This window comes from Prunus mume, linkage group LG6 (assembly GCF_029339155.1).
Source record: "Prunus mume cultivar Tortuosa linkage group LG6, ASM2933915v1, whole genome shotgun sequence".
In the NCBI taxonomy this organism is placed as follows: Eukaryota; Viridiplantae; Streptophyta; class Magnoliopsida; order Rosales; family Rosaceae; genus Prunus; species Prunus mume.
This window is the reverse complement of record NC_142703.1, coordinates 11,964,172-11,985,640: the sequence shown is the minus strand read 5'-3', so window position 1 is coordinate 11,985,640 and position 21,469 is coordinate 11,964,172. Positions and strand designations below refer to the sequence as shown.

General features: G+C 36.8%; 4 protein-coding genes across 9 annotated transcripts; 1 reads left to right on the top strand and 3 right to left on the bottom strand.

Moving 5' to 3' along the window:
* The first annotated feature begins 35 nt into the window (after positions 1-35).
* Positions 36-2,530, top strand: LOC103334775 (uncharacterized). The gene is made up of 5 exons (XM_008237744.3): positions 36-223; positions 456-639; positions 1,378-1,584; positions 1,804-2,001; positions 2,083-2,530. Exons 1-5 carry the CDS (start codon positions 141-143, stop codon positions 2,230-2,232), a joined length of 822 nt encoding a protein of 273 aa, XP_008235966.1. The 5' UTR covers positions 36-140; the 3' UTR covers positions 2,233-2,530.
* On the bottom strand, positions 2,523-3,160 carry LOC103334776 (metallothionein-like protein 4B). The gene is made up of 2 exons (XM_008237745.2): positions 3,001-3,160; positions 2,523-2,921 (listed from the first exon to the last, which is right to left on the bottom strand). Exons 1-2 carry the CDS (start codon positions 3,090-3,092, stop codon positions 2,747-2,749), a joined length of 267 nt encoding a protein of 88 aa, XP_008235967.2. The 5' UTR covers positions 3,093-3,160; the 3' UTR covers positions 2,523-2,746.
* A 3,379-nt stretch (positions 3,161-6,539) lies between these two features.
* EXL5 (EXORDIUM like 5) lies at positions 6,540-8,045 on the bottom strand. Its single transcript, XM_008237746.2, has one exon. The coding sequence runs from the start codon at positions 7,821-7,823 to the stop codon at positions 6,765-6,767; it is 1,059 nt and encodes a 352-aa protein (XP_008235968.2). The 5' UTR covers positions 7,824-8,045; the 3' UTR covers positions 6,540-6,764.
* Positions 8,046-10,271: 2,226 nt separating this feature from the next.
* On the bottom strand, positions 10,272-15,417 carry LOC103334611 (TMV resistance protein N-like). 6 transcript variants are annotated; one of them, XM_089054392.1, is made up of 7 exons: positions 15,116-15,417; positions 14,791-14,849; positions 14,184-14,714; positions 13,000-14,086; positions 12,603-12,881; positions 11,082-12,500; positions 10,272-10,961 (listed from the first exon to the last, which is right to left on the bottom strand). In XM_089054392.1, the coding sequence occupies exons 3-7, from the start codon at positions 14,675-14,677 to the stop codon at positions 10,470-10,472; spliced, it is 3,771 nt and encodes a 1,256-aa protein (XP_088910518.1). In that variant the 5' UTR covers positions 14,678-14,714; positions 14,791-14,849; positions 15,116-15,417; the 3' UTR covers positions 10,272-10,469. The 6 variants fall into 6 exon arrangements, with proteins under 6 accessions (XP_088910518.1, XP_088910515.1, XP_088910519.1 ...); XM_089054389.1 differs by having other exon boundaries at positions 14,184-14,700; XM_089054393.1 differs by having other exon boundaries at positions 14,184-14,681.
* Between the last annotated feature and the right edge of the window lie 6,052 nt (positions 15,418-21,469).

Below are 21,469 nucleotides of genomic sequence, written 5' to 3'. Positions count from 1 at the left end.
ACCCACTTTCTTTCCGTGGGCCCAGCGCATGACGTGGTGAGAGGTCAGACCTGGACGGACCGACCTCGATGTAGCTTTGAGGAACCAAACCCCCTGTTCTACAACAAAGTGAAAAATTGTGAAAACCAAAAGAACCCCAAATGTGTATAGCTGTGTTCGAATGGCAAAATCACCCAATTTACCCGCTCCTTCTGTTGTTCAACAGGGACGAGTTTAAAAGCAGGTGAGTCTGGCGCTTCTGGGTTGTTCTTAATTTTGTGTTTTTTGATTGATTTTGATTTTATTTTGTTGGGTGAATGAGCAAAAAGTACAAAGTAGGTTTGTTTTGGTTGAGTCTAACGCTTCTGGGTTGTTCTTAATTTTATATTTTTTGATTGATTTTGATTTGATTTGATTTAATTTGGTGAATGAGCTAAAACTACGAAGTTGGTTTTTTTTGGTTTTGGGTTTTGGAGGCCAACAAAGCCTTTGGCATGGTGGGAAGGAGGGAAGATCTTAGGAGGAAGAGATGGGCTGGCAGGAGGGACATGGCTGGCTTGTAACAGAGATGGCAAGGTGGCTTTTATCACAAATGTTAGAGAAGTTGAGAAACTTGCTCAAGCTAAGAGCAGAGGGGACCTCCCAGTTCGGTTCTTGGAGGTGATTTTTGTGTTTAATTTCATATCTACTCTATCTCTCACTCTAGCTGTTTGTTTTTTGTTCTCAATGAGCTGCTGTTAAGAAGCTTGGTTTGCATATTTTGATGGGAATTGGGAACCCATGAATTGAATTTCCATAGGGACTTTGCCTGCTTTTTATGTATTGGATTGCAGTCTGAAATTAATACCCACTCAAGTGAAAAAGATTCAAGATTTAAGGTGTAGGTGAAAAATCATTCAAAATTAGAAATTGAGTAAGGGCTCGTTTGGATTGTAGTCTGAAATCATATCTGTAAGGAGATAATAGGTGGAACATAATATATGCATATATCTGTTTATGTGTTTGTGGAAATTAATACTTAAGTGAAAAAGATTCAAGATTTAAGGTGAAGGTGAAAACTTCACTGAAATGAGGAAGTGGGTAAGTACTAAGTAGTTGAAAGGTGGAAATGTACTATAGGGAGTTTTAACTTTGATCATTTCATGTGATTCAATTGCTAACCAATTCTTCAGCTAATATCTAAAAGGAAATTTATTAATGTCCTGTTCTTCTTTCTTTGTCCCTTTTCTGATTCTCTCTGATGAATTCAACAACCATTGGACAATATGAGCTTGTTGCTATTTCTATTTCTTCTAAGCATGTTGATTTCCAGTCCAAATATTCAAATTAGTTTTCTGTCAAACTGATCCCTTTTGTTAGAGACAAGATGAGAAATATCACAGATTTCTGTGATTGCAGGGCAAAAAGAGTGCCATGGAGTTTGCTGAGGAAGTTGCGGAGGAGGCAGGTCAGTACAATGGGTTTAATCTGATCTTGGCTGATCTTTGCTCCAAGGCCATGGTTTATGTAACCAACAGACCAAAGGAGGACAAAAGTTTTGTCACCGAGGTCTCACCTGGGATTCATGTACTGTCAAATGCAAAGCTAGATTCTCCTTGGCCTAAGGTACTAAGAAGGCATGTTGATTTGGCTGCATTGCTTTCAAATAGTAAAAATAGATACCCCAATGAAGTTGGAGAGCCTTCATTGTTTAGCACAGGGCTAATCACATAATCAACTGCTTCATTGTTTGGTTGGTTTGGCTTGTTTGCTTTAACATGGTTGCCATTTGTTCTGTTAGTTAAACCTCAAGCCTTCATTTTGAGTCAGCTTCTTCTTTTTCAGGTTCAACGACTAGGCGACAGTTTTAAAGAGCTATTACGCGAACACGGTGGCGACAATGATCTTCCGATGAAAGAAATGGTTGAAAAACTGATGATGAACACGATTAAAGATGATGAAGAAAGCTTGCTGCCTCACGTTTATCCTCCAGAACTGGAATACCATTTGAGTTCCATATTTGTAGAAAAAGCCCCTCAGCTGGTAGATCTAGCTCTCTCTCGTCCCTTCTAGTCTCTATCTCTGCTTTAACACAATTTCTCAAAGGCTTTCTGTTTTTCATAGGGACATTATGGCACCAGAAGCACATCAGCATTGTGTGTGAAGACAAGTGGGGAAGTTATCTACCATGAGAGATATCTAGAAAATGAACTGTGGAAAGAAGGGACAGTAACTTATCACATGGACACGGACAGAGGAGAAGAAGAAAAATAGTTTATGGTTCCTTTGCTAACCTTAAACCCCATCCCATCTGGGATTTTTCAGACAAAAGGTTTCATTATTGTGGCTAGTTCAGATTTTACAGATTCCGTCTCTGCTTACATGTGGGTTTATGGTGCCTTAAACTTATCACTGAGATATGTTCATCTGAAAGGTTGGATTCCCCCTTCCCAATATCGCAAGCTAGCTTATATCAAAAGAAAGATATGTTCATATGTGTAAACTATCTGTTTCATCGTTAATCAATAACATAACCATGAGGATCTCACAGCATGATCCGCAAATTCTTGAAGCCCATCAAACTTTTAGAACCATATAGTTACAACTTGTAACACTGGAGTTTTATTGACTTACATATATATTTCTACAAGACAGAAGACAAACCATAGTCCTTACATAGAGCCAGAAAGTCTTAAACTACTTTTGATTACATGATACTATAGCATCACAGTTGTGATGGAAACTTCAGCTGTGCAAGTTAATTAAACTTTTTCCTATTTCCCCTTAATTAAGCTGCGCACGACACACATGCGCAACCCTCGCCGCACTTGCAGTAGGCCTTCCCGGTCTTGGTGCTGACGACGCTCTTAGCGCAAGTGCACGGGTTGCAGCCACAGTGCTCTCCGCACGAGCACGTCATGTGATCCCCGCCCCCGCTCGTGGCCTCGGTGGTGTTGGTACACCTGGTAATACGTATAGAATCAATATAAAATTACGTCTCAAAATTCAATTTGGATTCATATTCGAACATAGGTTACTTGCCTGCAAGTGACCCCACCGGTACAGGGATTTGGGCAGCCGCAACTATCGTTGCAGCTGGCCTTGATACCTCCGGCTGTGGTTGTATCCGCCATTTTTGCTTCTTGGTTGAGATTACAGAGATGTGAGAGAGAGCTAGCAACTAGCCTTCCACTCCACTCGCTTCCTTTTATAGTGCCTCCAAGGGCCATACACCAATGCCATATGGCACTAAGAAAGAGCAACAAGTGGAATATATCGTGGGAGATTCTAGATTTTAGGCCTTGGTGGAGGTGGCAATACATTTTCATGCAATTCTTGCAGCTGCACCACGTATAGATATGCATCAATAACAATATTAACATTATTTTTTTATTGTTACGCAAGACGACGAAAAGTTAATGTTCTTGAAAATTCCAGGCTCCATGGCTGATCTCATCCTCCTGACTAAAAAAGTCAAAATGCTATCTCCAACTTTGACTTGCTCTGGATCCTTCTTCGGTGCATTTTGGATTTTATATCTTGGAATATAATAAAAGAAGGGAAGCTCCAATTTAATTTTTTTCATTTGACGTAACTAAAGACTCATTTTATATTATTTTAATTATTTTCTAAAATTAAAATGATTATCGAACAGACTCTAAATTTTCAATTTACTTTTTTTTTTCAGGGTTCGAAAGTTATTTTTATATGCAACTACGACCATTTTCAAGAGGTTCTGGTTTTTGTTTTTTTTCCTTCACTTTGCCATAAATGTCAGTAGGTTGAAACTTGAAACCAATTAAAATTATCGTATGGAGAAGAGATAACGATTCGTTTCTTCTGTTTGTTTTCAGCAACCTAACCTAACATTGAGCTAGGAAACAAAGGAAGGAGACCCATGAAGGCCTGTTTAAGGATGTTTTCTTAGGTGAATTCATTGATTATGCCAGCAGCAGGCAGCAAATTAATTAGATCCGCTAACTTTTTAGCTAGATTGAATAATTATCTCTGTACCATGACCTTTACTTTGGGGCATGCTGTGGGTCATACAAGTAACAGTAAGTAGGGTATGGCTTAGATATTTCGATCATATCATTGACAAAGTAGTAAGAAAATGTGAATGATTGTAAAAATCTATAATTGAGGTACTTTGCTTTGTGTTTTCTTATCTTCATCATGATGCAAAATGAGAAAAAGTTACTTATATCGGGGATATTATTTGTGATGTTATTCCGAACTAATTACTCATTGTCACGTATTTTAACTTTTTCACATGACAATACATGTTTTATTAAATGGGGCTCTCAAAGAATTTTTAATTTACTTTGGGTTGTAAACATGAACCCTTTTTAGATTGAAAAAGAATAAGACTAAAAAGCTCTCAAATTTCCTATTTGAAAACGTGATAAATTATTGATTTGATGGATGAGCCAAGTGGGCAAAAGCTTTTGTGCTTGACAGGGAGTGTAATAATACAAGCTTAAAACCATGTCAATTATGCCAGCAAATAGTGGCCACTTTCTTTTTTAATACAATTGACAAGGCAAGTTGGGGACACCAAAAAAGGGAACAAACCTGTAGTAGGTCATATTCTACCAATTTTAGGTACAGTTGAGTTATGCAGTTGAAAAAACATCAAATCTTTTCTCGATTATCTTTGGAAATTGTTATTAACACTTTGAAAAAGTCGATTTTTGCATTTCTTTTGTGTATAAAAGTAAGAGTAAAGCAGCTCTTAAAAGAATATACGAGAACTATTTTAAAGTGTCAATAACAATAGTTGTATCTTATAGACATCTTTAACGATCAAGTTAATGGTAATTCTTTAAACTTTTCACCCTTTCAGACCCAAATACACTCAACCCTAATTTGTGCGACTCGATTGAATCATCAAGGGAAAGTCATGATCCCAATACCATAATTATCATCTTAATTTCCCACTAATAAATGACAAACATTTCCAGGATTCAGAATTTCAAAATGAATTCAGAAGAACAATTTGCCATGTCATCAATGGAGAAAAACAAAGCAGCACTTCCGACACAAGTCTATTAAGAAAAAATAAAAATAAAAAAGGAAAAAGAAAATTGCTTCACTTATTCACGCTATCATCTGTTCAACTTCCATTTTGCATCTCTAGAAAAACAAAATGTTTTTTTTTTATATAATATTTTTTGGTCAATGGGAAAGAGAAAAGGGACATTTGTTTATCACCACCGGCATCCGCAGAGAGTTTGGTATTGGTACCTTTTGGACCGACCCTATACATTATTTTTTGTAACGAACCTCTTGTTTATTTTCTTGCAAGCAGCCACTCCAAAGACTTTGCAAAAAATTGCAAGCCCCAATGCCTCTTCTCTCATCTTCTAATAAATTAATAATATTATTATGTCTACTTTTGTGGTCCCCAATATTAGCTGCAGATCACAAATGCGCCATTAAAGTTGGGTCATGAGGAGTATGGCCTCTTGCTCAAGTCTCTCTCTCTCTACCAAAGTATCACTCATTTGACTAGAAAAAGACTCAAATTTGCCACTCCCATCATAAATAACTTACAAAAATCCATGCCCTCCTTCACCATCTTTAAATTAAGATGAGTTTTTTGGAACATAATTAATTATGTACACCTGTGTGTTTAATTTTCAATTTTTTTTTATATAAAAAAATTGGGATTTTTCGAGAATCTTCGTTGTGATTTTCTTTGCTTCACCAAAAAAGAAAAAGGAAGTTATGTCAAACCAGATATTATAAAAAAGGCGAAAATCATAACTTTAAAACAATTGAAACTATATGGATCAAAGTGAAATTTCGGAAAATGATATTTTAGCCTAAAGAATAAATGCTGAGGAGCAGGAAGAACCCACATGACCATTATGCTTGTAATTAGGTGGTGGTGGTGGTGGTGGTGATTACTATTTGAAGCTATCTTTTTGCGTTATTTTTTTAACTTGCATAATATAAGATTACGTCCCCCAAATGACAAACAAGAATATCTAATCACAGTTTTGGACTTATGTTCAACAAATACTTTATTAATTCATTTAACATGGGTTTCCTTGTCTTGGTGTCAAGACATGCTAACCCCACTTGGAATTGTGACTTCAACTACCTCTATCAGTGTCTTCGACAACATGATCATGACGACGACTGTGAGATATGACAGTTTTTGGTTGCGCTAAGCATTCCCTCTGCTATGCACTTCGAGAAGAAGTTGGATACAACGGGATGCTATTTTGACGGTATTTCGAATCAATCATGTATTATTTTGACTATATTCAAATCAATTGTGCATTATCAAATAAGTGCATAATTAAGTTGGAGATGCTATTTTGAACGTGTTTCAAATCAATCATGTATTATCGCATAACAGTGCGCGTAATTAACTTGAGATGTTATCAGTGTCATTTGTACAAAAGCAAATTGGCCAATCCAAACTGTAAAAGGGCTCACAGTACTTGATTAAGCTCAGCTTTTTACTTAAACTTGTGGTATGAATTTCTTACTAACTTATGATTGAACAAAATTGCAAATGCAAATTTCCTTCAAATGGGGAAGAAAAGGGAAATGGCCGGAAACCCATATGAACATATAAACATAACACTATAAAATTTGATATCTAAATATCCTAAATATTAAAAAATAATATTAAAAAACTTACAATAAGCTCAAGCAAAGCTTAATTTATCCTCCTCCTCCACCACCACCGCCACCCCAAACCCAGATTCCCTCCGCCCTATCCATCCTATAAATTAAGAAATATCAAAATAATACAATTTTCTTTTTCTTTTTTTTTTTCAAAATTCAATTTAGTCTAAAGCATTAGGCCCAGCGCAGGCCTTGAGAACAGGGCTCCAAATCCACTGCAACAAAAACTTCCTCCCTTTGCTTCCATTCACATTGAATGTCCTGCCTTCCCTGTCCCGCATCACCTGCCCAATGTACCCGCCACCGCCGCCAGTACCGTACAATCCTTCGCACAAGTCTCCGATCTCCGTCGGCGCCGTTGGGTCTTCGCCGGCGTACCAGGCGTTGATCAGCGGGTTCGAGGCCAGCTCGGCGAGCTCGTGCCCGATCACACTGATCATCCCGTCCACACCCACGTCCCTGTTCGGGGGCGAGAGAGATCCCGGCCCACCTCCGCCCATGTACCCGGGGAGGGCAAACGGGTAGGCGCAGACCTCCGGGCACTGCTTGCCGGAGTTTCCGATCCAGGCGTAGGGGAGAGTGTGGCCCACCATGGAGGGGAAGGTGAAGTAGTGGAACCCACAAACCGCTCGACAAAAGTCCTGAACGGTGACGTCCTCGGAGGTGAGGATGAGGTAGACGCCGTGCTTGTGGTCGACGGGGAAGGGAGCTGATTTGACGGCGGAGGCGATGACCTGCTGGACGGAGAGGCGGGTGAGGTGGGTCCCGTGGGAGTAACGGAGGTCGGAGTACTGGCCAGCGACGACGACGTTTCGGGACACGTTGGCGCCGGTCTGATCGGTGTAGAGGGAGACGGTGCGCCACCACTCGGCGACGGAAGGGGCGGCGGCGGAGTGCGCATCGGCGGAGATGGATTGGATGAAGTCGGTGATGAGGAGCTTCTGGGATGGGGCCCACTTGCCGTACCAGATGAGGTAGATGTTGATGGGGGAGGAGGAGAGGACGGGGCCCATGTGGTAGCGGAGGTGGACGAGGTCGGAGGAGCCCTCGAACTTCTTTGAGGAGGAGATGGCGCGCGGCGGCAGCTTCGGGTTGATGAGCTCGTGAGTGTTCAGGGACTGAACTGAAGCACTGGCATTGGCACGTGCGAGTCCGCTGTCACGTACGAGGATGAGGACGAGGAGGAGGAAGAGGGAGATGAGATTTTTAGAGAGGGTCATTTTGTTGGTGTGGGGAAGATTGGAGAGGGGAGGAGGGAGGAGAAGGGATTATATAAAGGTGGGGGAATGGGAATCGGGAGGGAAATGGGCTGGAGACAGCTGCAAGGTGTGGGCACAGAAGAGAGAGAGAGTGTGTGATTTTTAGTCTTTTGCTTTGAGTGTCACTGTCCCTCTCTCTCTCCTCCCTCCTCTCTCTATCTTCTGTTTGTTCTGGAAAACCGGGAATCGGCTTTTTTGAGAGGTGCTTCTGTTTTGAATTTGTAAACAAAATGATTTTTTGTTTGTATTTTTATTTTTACGGTTCTATTTGAATGAAAAAAAATAAAGCAAATGCTAAATTACATTTTGATCCCTTCGGTTTTGAATTCGATTTCATTTGGATTTCTGTAATTTACTTTGTTGTAATCATAATTGCATGTGTCAAGTATTAAAAATAGTTGTGAGCATACATATTGAGTTAACGTACTGAGCAAAAATATTTCCCAAAATGAATACTAAGCACAATGGACTATACATGTTAGCCGTAAATTTTATTGTAAGATTCACATCATGGTTACATGGAAGATTATCTCTAACATGACTCATTTTGCTTAATTTAGTCGACAAAAATGTAACCTATTAAGCTAGTTATATTTTTATATATAAACGATATTCTACTTTAATCTAATTTAAATTATAGGAAGTGAGATTCGAACTCGAATGTAGAGTAAGAAGCACATCCGCTATAGTCAATTGGGCTAAGCAAACGTATGCAACTAGTTACATTTTTTTTTTGTTAATTCACGATCTGAATACAATTGTTAATAAACTTATAAATGCTGAAAAATACTTCAAACCAAGAAGTTAACACTCTTTGATTCCCGTATATTTTTCTTTTATCATTTTTTAAATTATTTAAGAAAATTGAAATGATCAAGTACCATCATCACTTTGCCATTGACCATTAGTGTTTGTCGACATCCATGGGGAAGATAAGAAAGCGAGGAGGAAAGGGGATACAAATGTAAGGTGGGATGCTTTTAATTTTGGTAAAGGAGAAAACGCCCACGCCTTATTTCTTTATCGTTACAAAAATAAAATTGTAAATCACCAATCTCATAAATAGAGAAACAAAGAAAAAAAAAACTGCAAATCACACGTATCAAACAAATTCAAATATTGATAAATTTGTAACGTCAAACTAGTAATTATATGTGAACTATTTGACAAGTTTTGCAGCTTTTTATTTATTTATCTATATACGAGTTTTGCAGCTTAGTTGTTTATTGAGATATATAAATGGCAATTAAGTAATACTTTGGGATTAAAAATTTATTTTTATTTGTAAAAAAAAAGGTTTGTTTTTATTGCGACATCGACTATATATATATATATATATATCTCCTAAAAGCTTGGGGCAATGTTTATTATTGCCAATATCAGTAGCACTGAATACAATTTTTATTTTCATTTATTTTTTTTTTGTCTGAAAAAAAAACCAGTGAATGTTGAGCTGTCCGATTACACCCACTTGTCCCAATGTATTTAACCTTAGAATGCTGCTATTTCCACCCACTTGTCCTATTTTTCCACCCACCTTATCTTTAAACTTTTAAAGACAAATTTAACCATATTGTAAAATGACTTAAAAGGACTTAAGGAAAAAAGAAAGAGGAAAAAAAAAGAAGAAAAAAAGGCAGACTTCTCAGTTCTTAAGTAACCCTGTCATTTGATAGAGAGAAAAAAAAACACAAGAATACGACTCATTGCTCATGAGAAGGTGAAGAAGGTGAGTACTGTTGTTTTTCCCTTATCTGTTTGGCTTTATACTCTTTGACATTCCCATGTCTTAAGAATGGGCGTTTTATATTTTTTTTTATTGCAAAATTCAATAGATTTTTGGTCCTTGGATAACTCTGGAGAAAAAGTTTATTTACAATAGTAGAAAGCTAAGAGCATAAATGTGATTATATTCACATAATCCATATTTGCAAAAATAAAAATAAAAATTACAGCAAAAAACTGTTTTAGTTTAGTCAACATGAGAGACAGAGACAGAGATGGAGTGTGAGAGATGGAAAATAAGATATAGCGAAAATGAGAGAGAGAGAGATGTGTGGGCTGTCAGAGAGAGAGAAGACATGAGCAAAGAGAATAAAGGAGAGAGGAAATGAGGTAATAATTAAAAGGGTATTTTAGGAATATTGGTGGGTGTAAAAATAGGATTGTGTTTTTTAAAATTTATATGGTGGGTGGGAAGATAAGGTGGGTGGGAAAATAAGATAGGTGGGTGGAAATAACAGCACTCTAACCTTATTATAGATATGAGTTTCCAAAAATATCTACTCATTTACGCCCAGAGTCTCATAATATCTAGTGGAAGCGCAGCAGTTGCATTTAATGCATCCGACTATTTGGATCATACTTATGTATAGGTTAGGACTTATTATAATTACTTAAATGACACTATTAACAATTTAATACTTGAATTCAATGAAGAAAATTACTAAACTCAAAAGCATGCTTAGCCAAAAAGCTTGGCGATGGAGATGGGTTAAAACAAGAAAGACATCCCTCAGCCTAACAAACTCAAAAGCATCCTCAGCCACAAGTCTTGCAAACAACTCAAATAAAATGAAAATTTGAATTTAGGGATATCTGCTTGATCTACAAAGCCCTCTGCTTTATCATCTCAACATCTTTGCCATACAACAGACATATCCCACACTTTTCCGCCTTCGGATAGGGCTGCCAATAACCCTCTACGGTGAAGTGAACATTGACTTCAGTAACAAGTTTGTAAAACGCAGTGGGGCTTTGAGCTCCCTCTACAACTTCTTCAAAGACACTACTATACCACCACACCAACACCTCAGGTGAATCTCCGCTGCTTCCAATCATGAACGGATTACACCGAGGATGGTTGACTTCATGGCTTTCACCATTACTAGTTTTGAAGTTGTACTTGCATCCAATATGCATATAACTTGTATCACCAACAACAACAAGAGATAGAGCGAAACCCAAGAAATCTGTGCTAAACCAATCACGAGGAAGCTCAATCTTTATTGAACATCCCTCACTTTTATGGCTGAACCAATTTGGAATTTCATTCCCACAACATCTAATGCCAACAAAAGATCTCTTGTGTAAAGATTCCTGTACCATGGATATGGACATCATAGTTATTAAACTCGTGAAAAACAAAGAGCAACTTCTTCAACAGAAGTGAGAGAGAGAGAGAGAGAGAGAGAGAGAGAGAGAGAGAGAGAGAGATACCTCATCATCATAGCTATCATATGAATCATATGACTCATCATCATAGCTATCATCTGAATCATATGATGGTTCTTCAATTTTGTCTTCTTTAAACTTTGACGACGCAGTTGCCATTCGCATAATTCTGAGCTGTGCATCAGCCATTATGTTGCTTCGTGCATTCTCATCCAACTCTGGGCATTCCAAAAATATATGTTTCTTATGAAGCCCTCGAGAAAATTTATATTTTTCCCAACCTTGTGCGAGTGCAGTGCTTGAACTTGACACTGTCTTCAGTGACGTGCAACCTTTTACTTCAAGATGTTGAAGCAATGGGGGGAGCTCTGGTAAAGATTCAAGGCTCTTGCAGTTGGTGAGGAACAGGCGAGACAACTGAGCAGCTTGTTGTTTGATGCTTGCAGGTATGCTCTTAATTTTGGTCCCCCTCAAAAATAACTCTTGTAATGAGGTTAAGCAAAAGAGCTCATCGGGGACAACCTCAAGGTTCTCGCAGCGCTTGAGATCTAATTTCCGAAGCGCAACTAGATTTCCAATTGATGGGGGTAGCTCTTTAACCGTTGTACCTATTAAATTTAGAATCTCCAGATATTCCATAACCTCCGAGATTTCTGGGAAGTTTTGAAAGTTAGAACAATACCGGAGATTAATTGCCTTCAGTGATGGGGGGAGCTCTGGTAAAGATTCAAGGTTATCGCAGCACTCGAGATCTAATTTTCGAAGCGCAACTAGATTTCTAATTGATGGGGGTAGCTCTTTAACCGCTGTACCTGATAAATTTAGAAACTCTAGATATTCCATAACCTCTGAGATTTCTGGGAAGTTTTGAAAGTTAGAACAATCCTCGAGATCAAGGCTCTTTAGAGATTTCAACTTCCAAATGTTCGTTGGGAGACTCACAAGACTTTCGCAATAATTCAGTTTAATTGCAGTGAGACCAACGGCAGACTCTATTGATGCATTCCTCAATTCTTTTATTGTTGAACAAGTCAACGCTAGCTCTGTTGTATCCCTGGGAAGCTCCCAAAACTCGAAAAGAGATTCGCAGCCTTCTAGACTAAGAGAGAGTTTCAGCTTACAAGTGTTGCTTGGAAGACTCTTAAGATGTTCACAAGATGTAATATCTAAGCGAGATATTTTTTCGTGAGACCAAACTGATGAAGGCAATTCCTCTATTGCTGTGTCAGATAAAAGTAAGACTTCAAGATTACATGGCATCTTGGGAAGAATTTTGAGATTTGTGCAGCCCCCAAGGTCAAGATAAGTAAGCTTGCCAAGATGTTGAAAATACGAAGGAATTTCAACCAAACTTTGACAGTCATTCATTTCTATATGCTCAATTTTTAGACTCCGAGAGAGATTTGGGACTTCAGTTAGATCTTGGCATGCATTAAGACAGATCCATTTTAAGTTCACAGGACTCTGTAACAAATTAAACAAGAATTAATAACTTATTAGCTTGTAGATTATTACTTTCTCGGTCACATGTTATACAGGAACTAAAATAAGCATATATAAATATACCTGGTCTTCATTCCAAAGTTGCCCCACAACTTGGCTGCCCGGCATTTCAAGGGCAACAAGATTTTGAGCAGAAAATTTTGATGGCAAAGATTTCAAAGGATATCTGTACCAGTCAAGATATCTGAGAGAATTTGGAAGACCTAGAGAACCAATTAATGAAGTTGCGAGGTCCTCAAAAGAAAAGACACTTAGCAATCTCAGTTCACGCATCTTTTCGAAGTTTGCATATTCCATCTCAAGCAAACCATCAATGGATATGGCTTGAACATGTCCATCGCTCTGACAATCAAGAGCAACAATATAAATGTAAAATATAATATACAAAAAAAGTTTAATCAAAATTACATTTGTAGGAATAATCTGACTTGTTTATTGAAAATGTGAATAATTAAACTACCTGGTTATTTGCCAATAATTGATTGACATCCTTTGTCATGAGTAACCTACTGCCTTGAGCAATTGCCTTACCCATTTCTTCCACCAAATCATGCATCTCTATACATTCCTTGTCATAGGAATTGAATGAAATTGATATGAGAGACCTATCAATAAGATCATTGATTCCTGTTTCCCCAAAGAAATCACAACTATCTAACATTCTTTCTACATCATTCCTCTCACGGCCTTTATGAAAACATGCTATATCAAGAAATATCTCCTTCGCATTGTCATCTAATCCATCGTAACTTACTCTCAACACTTCCTGGATTTCTCCGATTGGAACTCGTTTCACTTTTTTCCATTGAACTTCCCACTCTCGTTTGCTCTTGCAACGATGGAATGAGGACCCCATAACTTTAAGAGCTAATGGATTGCCCTTACTATAAACTATCACCTTTTTTGACAACCCAATATAATCTGTTGTCGGAGACTTAATTCCAAAAGCATGCGAATGAAAGAGCTTAAGAGCTTCATCAGAACATAATCCCTCAACATTGTATATCTTTTCAGGGTCAACTTTTTGCTCAAGTAGGCCTTTATCTCTAGCAGTTATAATGATTCGACTTCCTTGGCAAAACCGATCATCATCACCAACAAGATATTCTAGTTGTTTTCGAGCATTCACATCATCAAGAACAATGAGCGCCTTTGTACGCCTGAGCCTATCTTGAATATAAGGTGGTATAGACGGAGTGTCGATATTTACATCTTTATCCTTTAATATCTCACCAACAAGTTTATTTCGCAACTGATGTAGTCCATCCGTTTTTTCTGATTTCTCCCTGACATTTGCAAGAAAACAACAAACTTCAAATTTAGAGGAGTGCCTGTGAAATACAGCATCAGCAAGGGTGGTCTTGCCAATACCACCCATGCCCCATATACCTACACAGCAAACACCTGGTGAATCCAAGCATAATAACGACTCAATTTCCTCAATTTTCCTTTGAATTCCAACTAGACCTTTTAAATCCCCTAACGATTGGCTATTCAATTTGGTCAAAACATCTTGAACAACTTCCTCAACAAAATCGGCCTCCGTCCTGGCAATTATCATTTTGAAAGACAAACAATAGTATGAGTAAGTATGAATCAAATGATAACAAGTAAAAATTGATACAAGCTAGAGATTTAGTATACCCTGTTTTGCTTGAATCATGAAACCCAGAAATATTGGCGGCTTCCTCCAAAGCAGCCCTCCAGTTGGCCACCTCATCCCTACTGCGCTTACGTGGACGATCTTCAAGTGCATAAGTTCCCTGCTGCTTTCGTACATCTGATGGATCTATGCGATAAAAAAGGGGTATAACAATCTGTCCATAGCTTTTCTTGCATCCAAGTATATGAACAAGTTCTTTCAAACACCAAGTGGAAGACGCATAGTCTTTTGAGAAAATGACAAGTGCAATTTTCGATCTCTCGATTGCTTTTAGAAGGGCAGGAGCAATTTCATCTCCTCTCTCGAGCCTGCGATCTATGTAGGTGTCAATGTTCTTCCCAAGTAAAGCCTTGTGAAGATGGCTGGTAAAAGTGGCGCGTGTGTCTTCACCTCTGAAACTAAGAAACACATCGTACTTTTCTCGAAGAGGAGCAGGAAAAGGAAGAGAAGAAGAAGAAGAAGAAGAAGAATCCATATCCCTATCCAAAACCAGTAAACCTGTCAAAAATTAGCTGTATATATTGAGAATGAGAAATGGACCAAAAATTTCCACAAATAACCATCTTTTGAATAAGTTAGAGACAGTACCTCCAGATCAAGAAAGAAGCTGCAGAGAGAGTATATGATTATGAAGACCTACGTTGCACCTGAGGATGAGGATAGATTCAAGGATGAGATGAGATCTAGAAAGAAGTGGTAGAGCTTATAGCTATATCCTACTTTAGTAATCGTACTAAAAGCAGAACGGAAAAACAATGGAAATTACGAAAAGAAAACGAAAGTGCAGAGGAATTGTCCAAGCATTCAAACTTTCAAGCCATCCAACTCTTTCTTGATCTTGACTAAGAAAAGCACTGACATGACAAAACCCATAAAATAATCCGAAATGAAAAAGGAGAAGTGAAATAATTACCCAAGCAGTGTCGGTGGACAAAAATTCAAGCATTTCACACACTGAAGAAAGAAAAGGGCACATGGGAGTGGCAGCACAATGGCCCCCTCTTACACGCTTTACGTACAAAGTTCCTGTTGATTTTTTGTTTGAGTTAAATTCTAATGGGAGTGAATTCATGTTCCAATCCACAACCTGCAAAACAGACGAGTCAAAACATGCATATAAACGTATCTGGGCTAGCTCCAAATTGGATGTATATATTGATTTGCGACCTTTTTTGGATCTGTTTTTTTTTCCCTTTGATTAGGCAGAAATCATGACATATTTGTGGAAGAACAAAGGCCATGGCAGATCTCAAGATGAAGGGAGGGTATATTAGATTTATTTTTAAAATTTATTGAAAGTGTTTAATTCTTTTTTGGACTAAATAATAATATCGGCTTCATCTACAAGCCCTCTGCTTTATCCCACAAAATCCGAAATTGAGGATAATATTATCCTACTTTTGTATTTTTTTTTTTAAAAAGATATGCGAGTAATGACCATCTTCTTTTGACCCCATAGGCAACAATTGTACTTGTTCAGACTTGACTATATGCACACGAAGTAACAAAACAATCCAGCAAAATCATCAAAGCTTGAAAAAAGTAGAGAAGAAATAGCCCAAGCACTTTCGGCGAAGAAACTGTCATGCATCATGCACGCATTCAAACAAAAGAAAATGGCATATATAAATTGCAGATGCAATTATGGTCTCTCAACTATACCCGTAATTGTATTTGGATCATTGAACTCAATTATTAGTTGCAGAGGTCACTCAACTATGTGTTTCGTTGCACCAGCAGTCCTTCCGTCAAGTCCGTTAGTTTTTTCCGTTTAAAATGATCACGTGGCAAGATCTATCCAATTATTGATGGGAAAATGTGACTTTTCAGTTAGAATTATTTGTAGTAATGATCCTTCAACTATACTCGGAGTTACATTTTGATCACTTAACTCCAAAAAACAGTTATAAATATCACTCAATTAGGTGTTGTGTTGCGCCATTAGTCCCTTCCGTTAGAGAGACTTGACGGTAGGGACTAACGGTGCAACGAAACACATAGTTGAGTGCTCCCTGCAACTAATAATTGAGTTCAGTGACCCAAATGCAATTACGGGTATAGTTGAGGGACCATAGCTGCGAAAAACCCGCAGAAATAAAACGCACGCACATGGTGTTTCCTAAAATTGGGATTATCGCTGGAGTCTTTGTGCAAGTAATCACTTTAAACTTGTCTTTGTGTATGATCGTAATAGATTTCCATAAGAGGGGTTAATTAGGATTTTATCAATTCATTAAATATTTATTTGCCTTCAAGTAAATTAGGACTACTTTAATGCAACACAGTCCAACTTTATATTCTAATGCATGTGACGTGAGGATGAAATGTTTGCTTCAAGACACAAATCTTTTTTTTTTTTTTTTTTTTTTTTTGGGGAGTACAAGTTATTGGAAGGGGATGAGGTTTACACAAATATTCATTAGGTGTCTAATTTTACACAAATCTTTTGATGCTATGGCCCTTTGAAAAACTAGTGGTTGAAAAAAGTAAATAATTTGACCCCAAAAAAACATAAAAATAACTTCAGTGGTAGTTGTAAAGAAAAGTCTTCATCGTAAATAGAATTCCAGTGGTAATCTTCAATGTATACATATATATAAAAGGAAAGTTTAAAAATTGGACTCATTGACATACACGAGCTTAGTCTAATTGACTAGAACTGATGTGTTCCTCACTTAGCAATAACATTCGAATCCCCCTCCAAATAGTTTAAATTAAATTAAAGTAAAATATCACTTGCATAAAAAAAAATAAATAAATAAAAACTGGACGCATGGATTAAATGTAACTACCAAGTCATATTAAAAGTAACTCTGTCACTTCCTACTTGCTACCATTGATCATAGGATGAGGAATTAGTTCATTAAATTGGATCAATGGATATCATTGTCCACTGCTCCTTTCCTGCTTGCTTTACAAAATTACATAGCCATATGGACTTGCTTTTGCTTCTGCTTTCTTTCTTTGCTGTATGTCATTTTAGGTCTTCGAATCCAATTCTTGGTTTTCTGATTGCTCCGCTGCTCCTCAGGTGTACGGTAGCTTGAGCACGCGGGGGTCTTGATCTCATGGTCTGATCTTGGCGAATCTCGCCGTCGCTTTCTCCCAGGCCTCCGGTCTCCCCAAACAGGTCCTTGCGCAGGTACTCTGTCTCCTCCCTGTTATTTATATATGTATAAGCCGTCCCAAAACCAATCTATAGCTGTAAGTATGTGAGCTCGGAATGTCCTAGTTCTCTGATCGGAGCTGAGCGCTTTCATTTTGTGTTAGTGTCAATGCCGAGTTGATTTTTTCTTTAGTTAATTTTCTACAGTATGGTGGCAACAAATGGCAGAGCTTATAGCTATATCATGTTTTAGCAATCGTACTAAAAGCAGAACGAAAAAACAATGGAAATTATGAAAAGAAGAACGAAAGTGCAGAGGAATTGTCCAAGCATTCAAACTTTCAAGCCATCCAACTCTTTCTTGATCTTGACTAAGAAAGGCACTGACAAAACCCAGGAAATAATCAGAGATGGAAAAAGAGAAGTGAACGGTGGACAAAAAAAATCAAGGATTCACACTGGAAAAAGAAAAGGGCATATGGGATAATGGGAGTGGCAGCACGAACTTTTGCTTTTGAGGATAATGAAATAAAAATATATCCTAGTTTTTAATTTAAAAAAATGAGGAGTGAGCAATGACCATCTTCTTTTGACCCCGTAGGCGACACAATTGTACTAGTTCAGACTTGACTATATGCACACAAAGTTGCAAAATCATCAGAGCTTGAAAAAAGTAGAGAAGAAATAGCCCAAGCACTTTCGGCGAAGAAACTGTCATGCATCATGCAAGCATTCAAACAAAAGAAAATGGTATATATAAATTGCAGAAATAAAACCCACGCACATGGTGTTGCCTAAAATCTATATATAAAGCAAAAGGTCGAGAATGATATTGACATATATGAGCTTAGTCTAATTGGCTAGAATTGATGTGTTCCTCACTCAGCAACAGAATTCAAATCCCTCTCCAAATAGTTTAAATTAAATAAAGTAAGATAACACTTTCATAAAAAAATTAAATTGAAAAACCTGGTCGCATGGATTAAATGTAACTATCAAGTCATATTAAAAGTAACTCTCTCACTTCCATTATTTACAAATTGTCATCTAAAACTCCCTTACGATATTCGAATATAGATAATTGAGATTTTTTTTTTTCTTTCCCCATTTTTGTTGAAACGAATTCTTCATCAAATTTTGTATTTTATCATATAATAATAATGAACAAGAATAATTAATTTCGTGACAGTATCATAACCTATTTTTTTTTTTTATAGAAAAAATAAGCACCATAAGGACAACATCGTTTACATTTCTTTTAAAAATAGAGATATTTAGTCATATACCCATTCTTAGCACTAATAATATAGATAAACTCTACACCATTTAATTTCTATAAACAAACCAAAAAAAAAAAAAACTCAAAAAATGACAGCTGACCCTATTGAATTGAAGTCAACAGAGGCCTCAGTAACAAGTTTGTAAAACGCAGGGGGCCTTTGAGCTCCCTATACAACTTCAAAGAACCGTACAAACACCTCATGGGAATCTTTGAAACCGCTTGCATCAAAAAACTGATGATGCGAATTATGTTTTCATGGGTTTCACCATTATTGAATTTGAAGGTTTCCTTACATTCCAACTTCAAATAACGTGCACCATTACAGTCTTCATATGCAACAACAAGAAATCTGTACTAAACCAATCAGGAGGAAGCTTGATGTTTATTGAAGATCCTTCATTTTGATGGCTGAACCAGTTTGAAATTTCATACCCCGAACATTTAATGGCAACAAAAGATCTCTTGCTTAAATTATGTAACATGGATATAATGAGAATGAGAAATGAGGGATGAAAAAAATCTCCAAATTGGATGCATATGCGCAAAGCTAGAAAGATAGAAAGCAGTTGGTTGCACAGAGTAATTAAGCTAGATGACAACACGTTTACACAAAAAGCCCCCAAATTTACACGTTTTACGCATAAAGTTCTGCTTTTGTATTTTCTTGTTGGGTCCATGTAGGAAGAACATGCATATGACCCAATTTACAAGTTATAACCACCGCAACAAAATTTTTTTTAAAAATTTATATTTTGTCATATTAATCACCCAAAGTTTAGGGGTGTATTTGGTGCATACTTTTGATGAATTTGAATGAAATTAAAAGGTCGAGGTATCTAATTTAGATTTTTTGAAAAGGTATTGTTAAATGAATTCAAAAATTAACTAAATATACTCTTTTATCTAAATACATCTAAATACACCATAATATTTAAATCAAAATATAAAAGTAACTAAATGCACCACATTTGAATGAATTTAATGAAAAGAAACAGGTTAATCAGCCTAGAAATTAATTTCCAACTGTAGATCATCTTTTGAAGCTACCACTGATCATAGGATGAGCAATTAGTTCATTAAATTGGATCAATTGATATCATTGTCTACTGCTCCTTTCCTACTTGCTTTACAAAATTACATTGCCATATGGACTTGCTTTTGCTTCTGCTTTCTTTCTTTTCAGCAATAAGTTGTGTTCTTATATATGTTTGCCCTTGTTTTTTTATTTTCACTTCTCAGGGCATCGTTGGACTCTTGTGTCGTCTTGCAGGATTCCATTACCCACTATGCACTTTTTTAACAATAAGTGATTTTCTCACAATTTACCAAACGGGTTGGGCTTTTCAAATTTTTTTAAAAATCACTTATCACCCCAAATAAATATTGTCAAACTAGCACTTACTCTACACATAGGGATGATGAAGATAGTGAAAAATTTGAACCTCATAGGAACTCTATGTGGTAGTGACTCATGTATCTTACCATGCAATGTATAAAGTGTAAAATATTGTAGTAATCATCATATATAAATGATTATGGTGTGTTTAATCTTCTTCCATTAATTACTACATATTTTCTATACTCACGGTATTTGTCAGCTCGCTATATAATCAACTCAAATTAGTTAAACTCATAATGCAATTGATTTCCTTCCAAATTTTTGTGATAAATTAATAGATATATAATTGATTAAATAAACATCTTTCAAAGTTTCAATAAAATTTCCATGGTTTTTATTTAATTTTTATTGATATCGATAATATCTCGATATTTCTATAGAAATTTCTGTGTTTTTGGACTATCGATATTTTCGATACCATCGATATTTTAGACCTTGAGAGGAAGCTTGATGTTTATTGAAGAATCCTTCATTTTGATGGCTAAACCAGTTTGAAATTTCATACCCCGAACATTTAATGGCAACAAAAGATCTCTTGCTTATATTATGTAACATGGATATATTGAGAATAAGAAATGAAGGATGAAAAAAATCTCCAAATTGGATGTATATGCACAAAGCTAGAAAGTACTTCTGCTTCTCTAGGAAGTATTTCTGCTCATAAGCGCTTTTAACAAAAGCGTTTTTATTATAAAAATCTTGAATTTTCATAAAAAAGTTAAAGTGCTTCGTGGAAAAGCACTTGGGAGTGCTTCCTGAAGAAGCATATGACAGGTGCTTCTTGGGAAGCACTTCTATGACTTAGAAGCGCTTCAAATTTTTTACCAAACGCTATCGAAGTGCTTTTAGTTATCGAAAGCGCTTTTGGCCCTTCCAGAAGCACTCCCAAACAGGCCCTAAGCTAGATGACAACACGTTTACACAAAAGGCCCCCAATTTACACGTTTTACGCATAAAGTTCTGCTTTTGTGTTTTCTTGTTGGTCCATGTAGGAAGAACATGCATATGGCCCCAATTTACAAGTTATAACCACCGCAACTTCTTCTTATTTTATTTTATTTTATTTTATTTTTAAATAAAAAAATTTAAAATTTTTGTCATATTAATCATCCAAAGTTTAGGGGTGTATTCGGTGCATACTTTTGATGAATTTGAATGAAATTAAAAAGTTGGGGTATCTAATTTAGATTTTTTGAAAAGATGTTGTTAAATGAATTCTAAAATTAACTAAATATACTCTTTTATCTAAATACACCCTAATATTTAAATCAAAATATAAAAGTAACTAAATACACCCTATTTGAATGACTTTAATGAAAAGAAACAGGTTAGTCAGCCTAGAAATTAATTTCCAACTGTAGATCATCTTTTGAAGCTACCACTGATCATAGGATGAGCAATTAGTTCATTAAATTGGATCAATTGATATCATTGTCTACTGCTCCTTTCCTACTTGCTTTACAAAATTACATTGCCATAT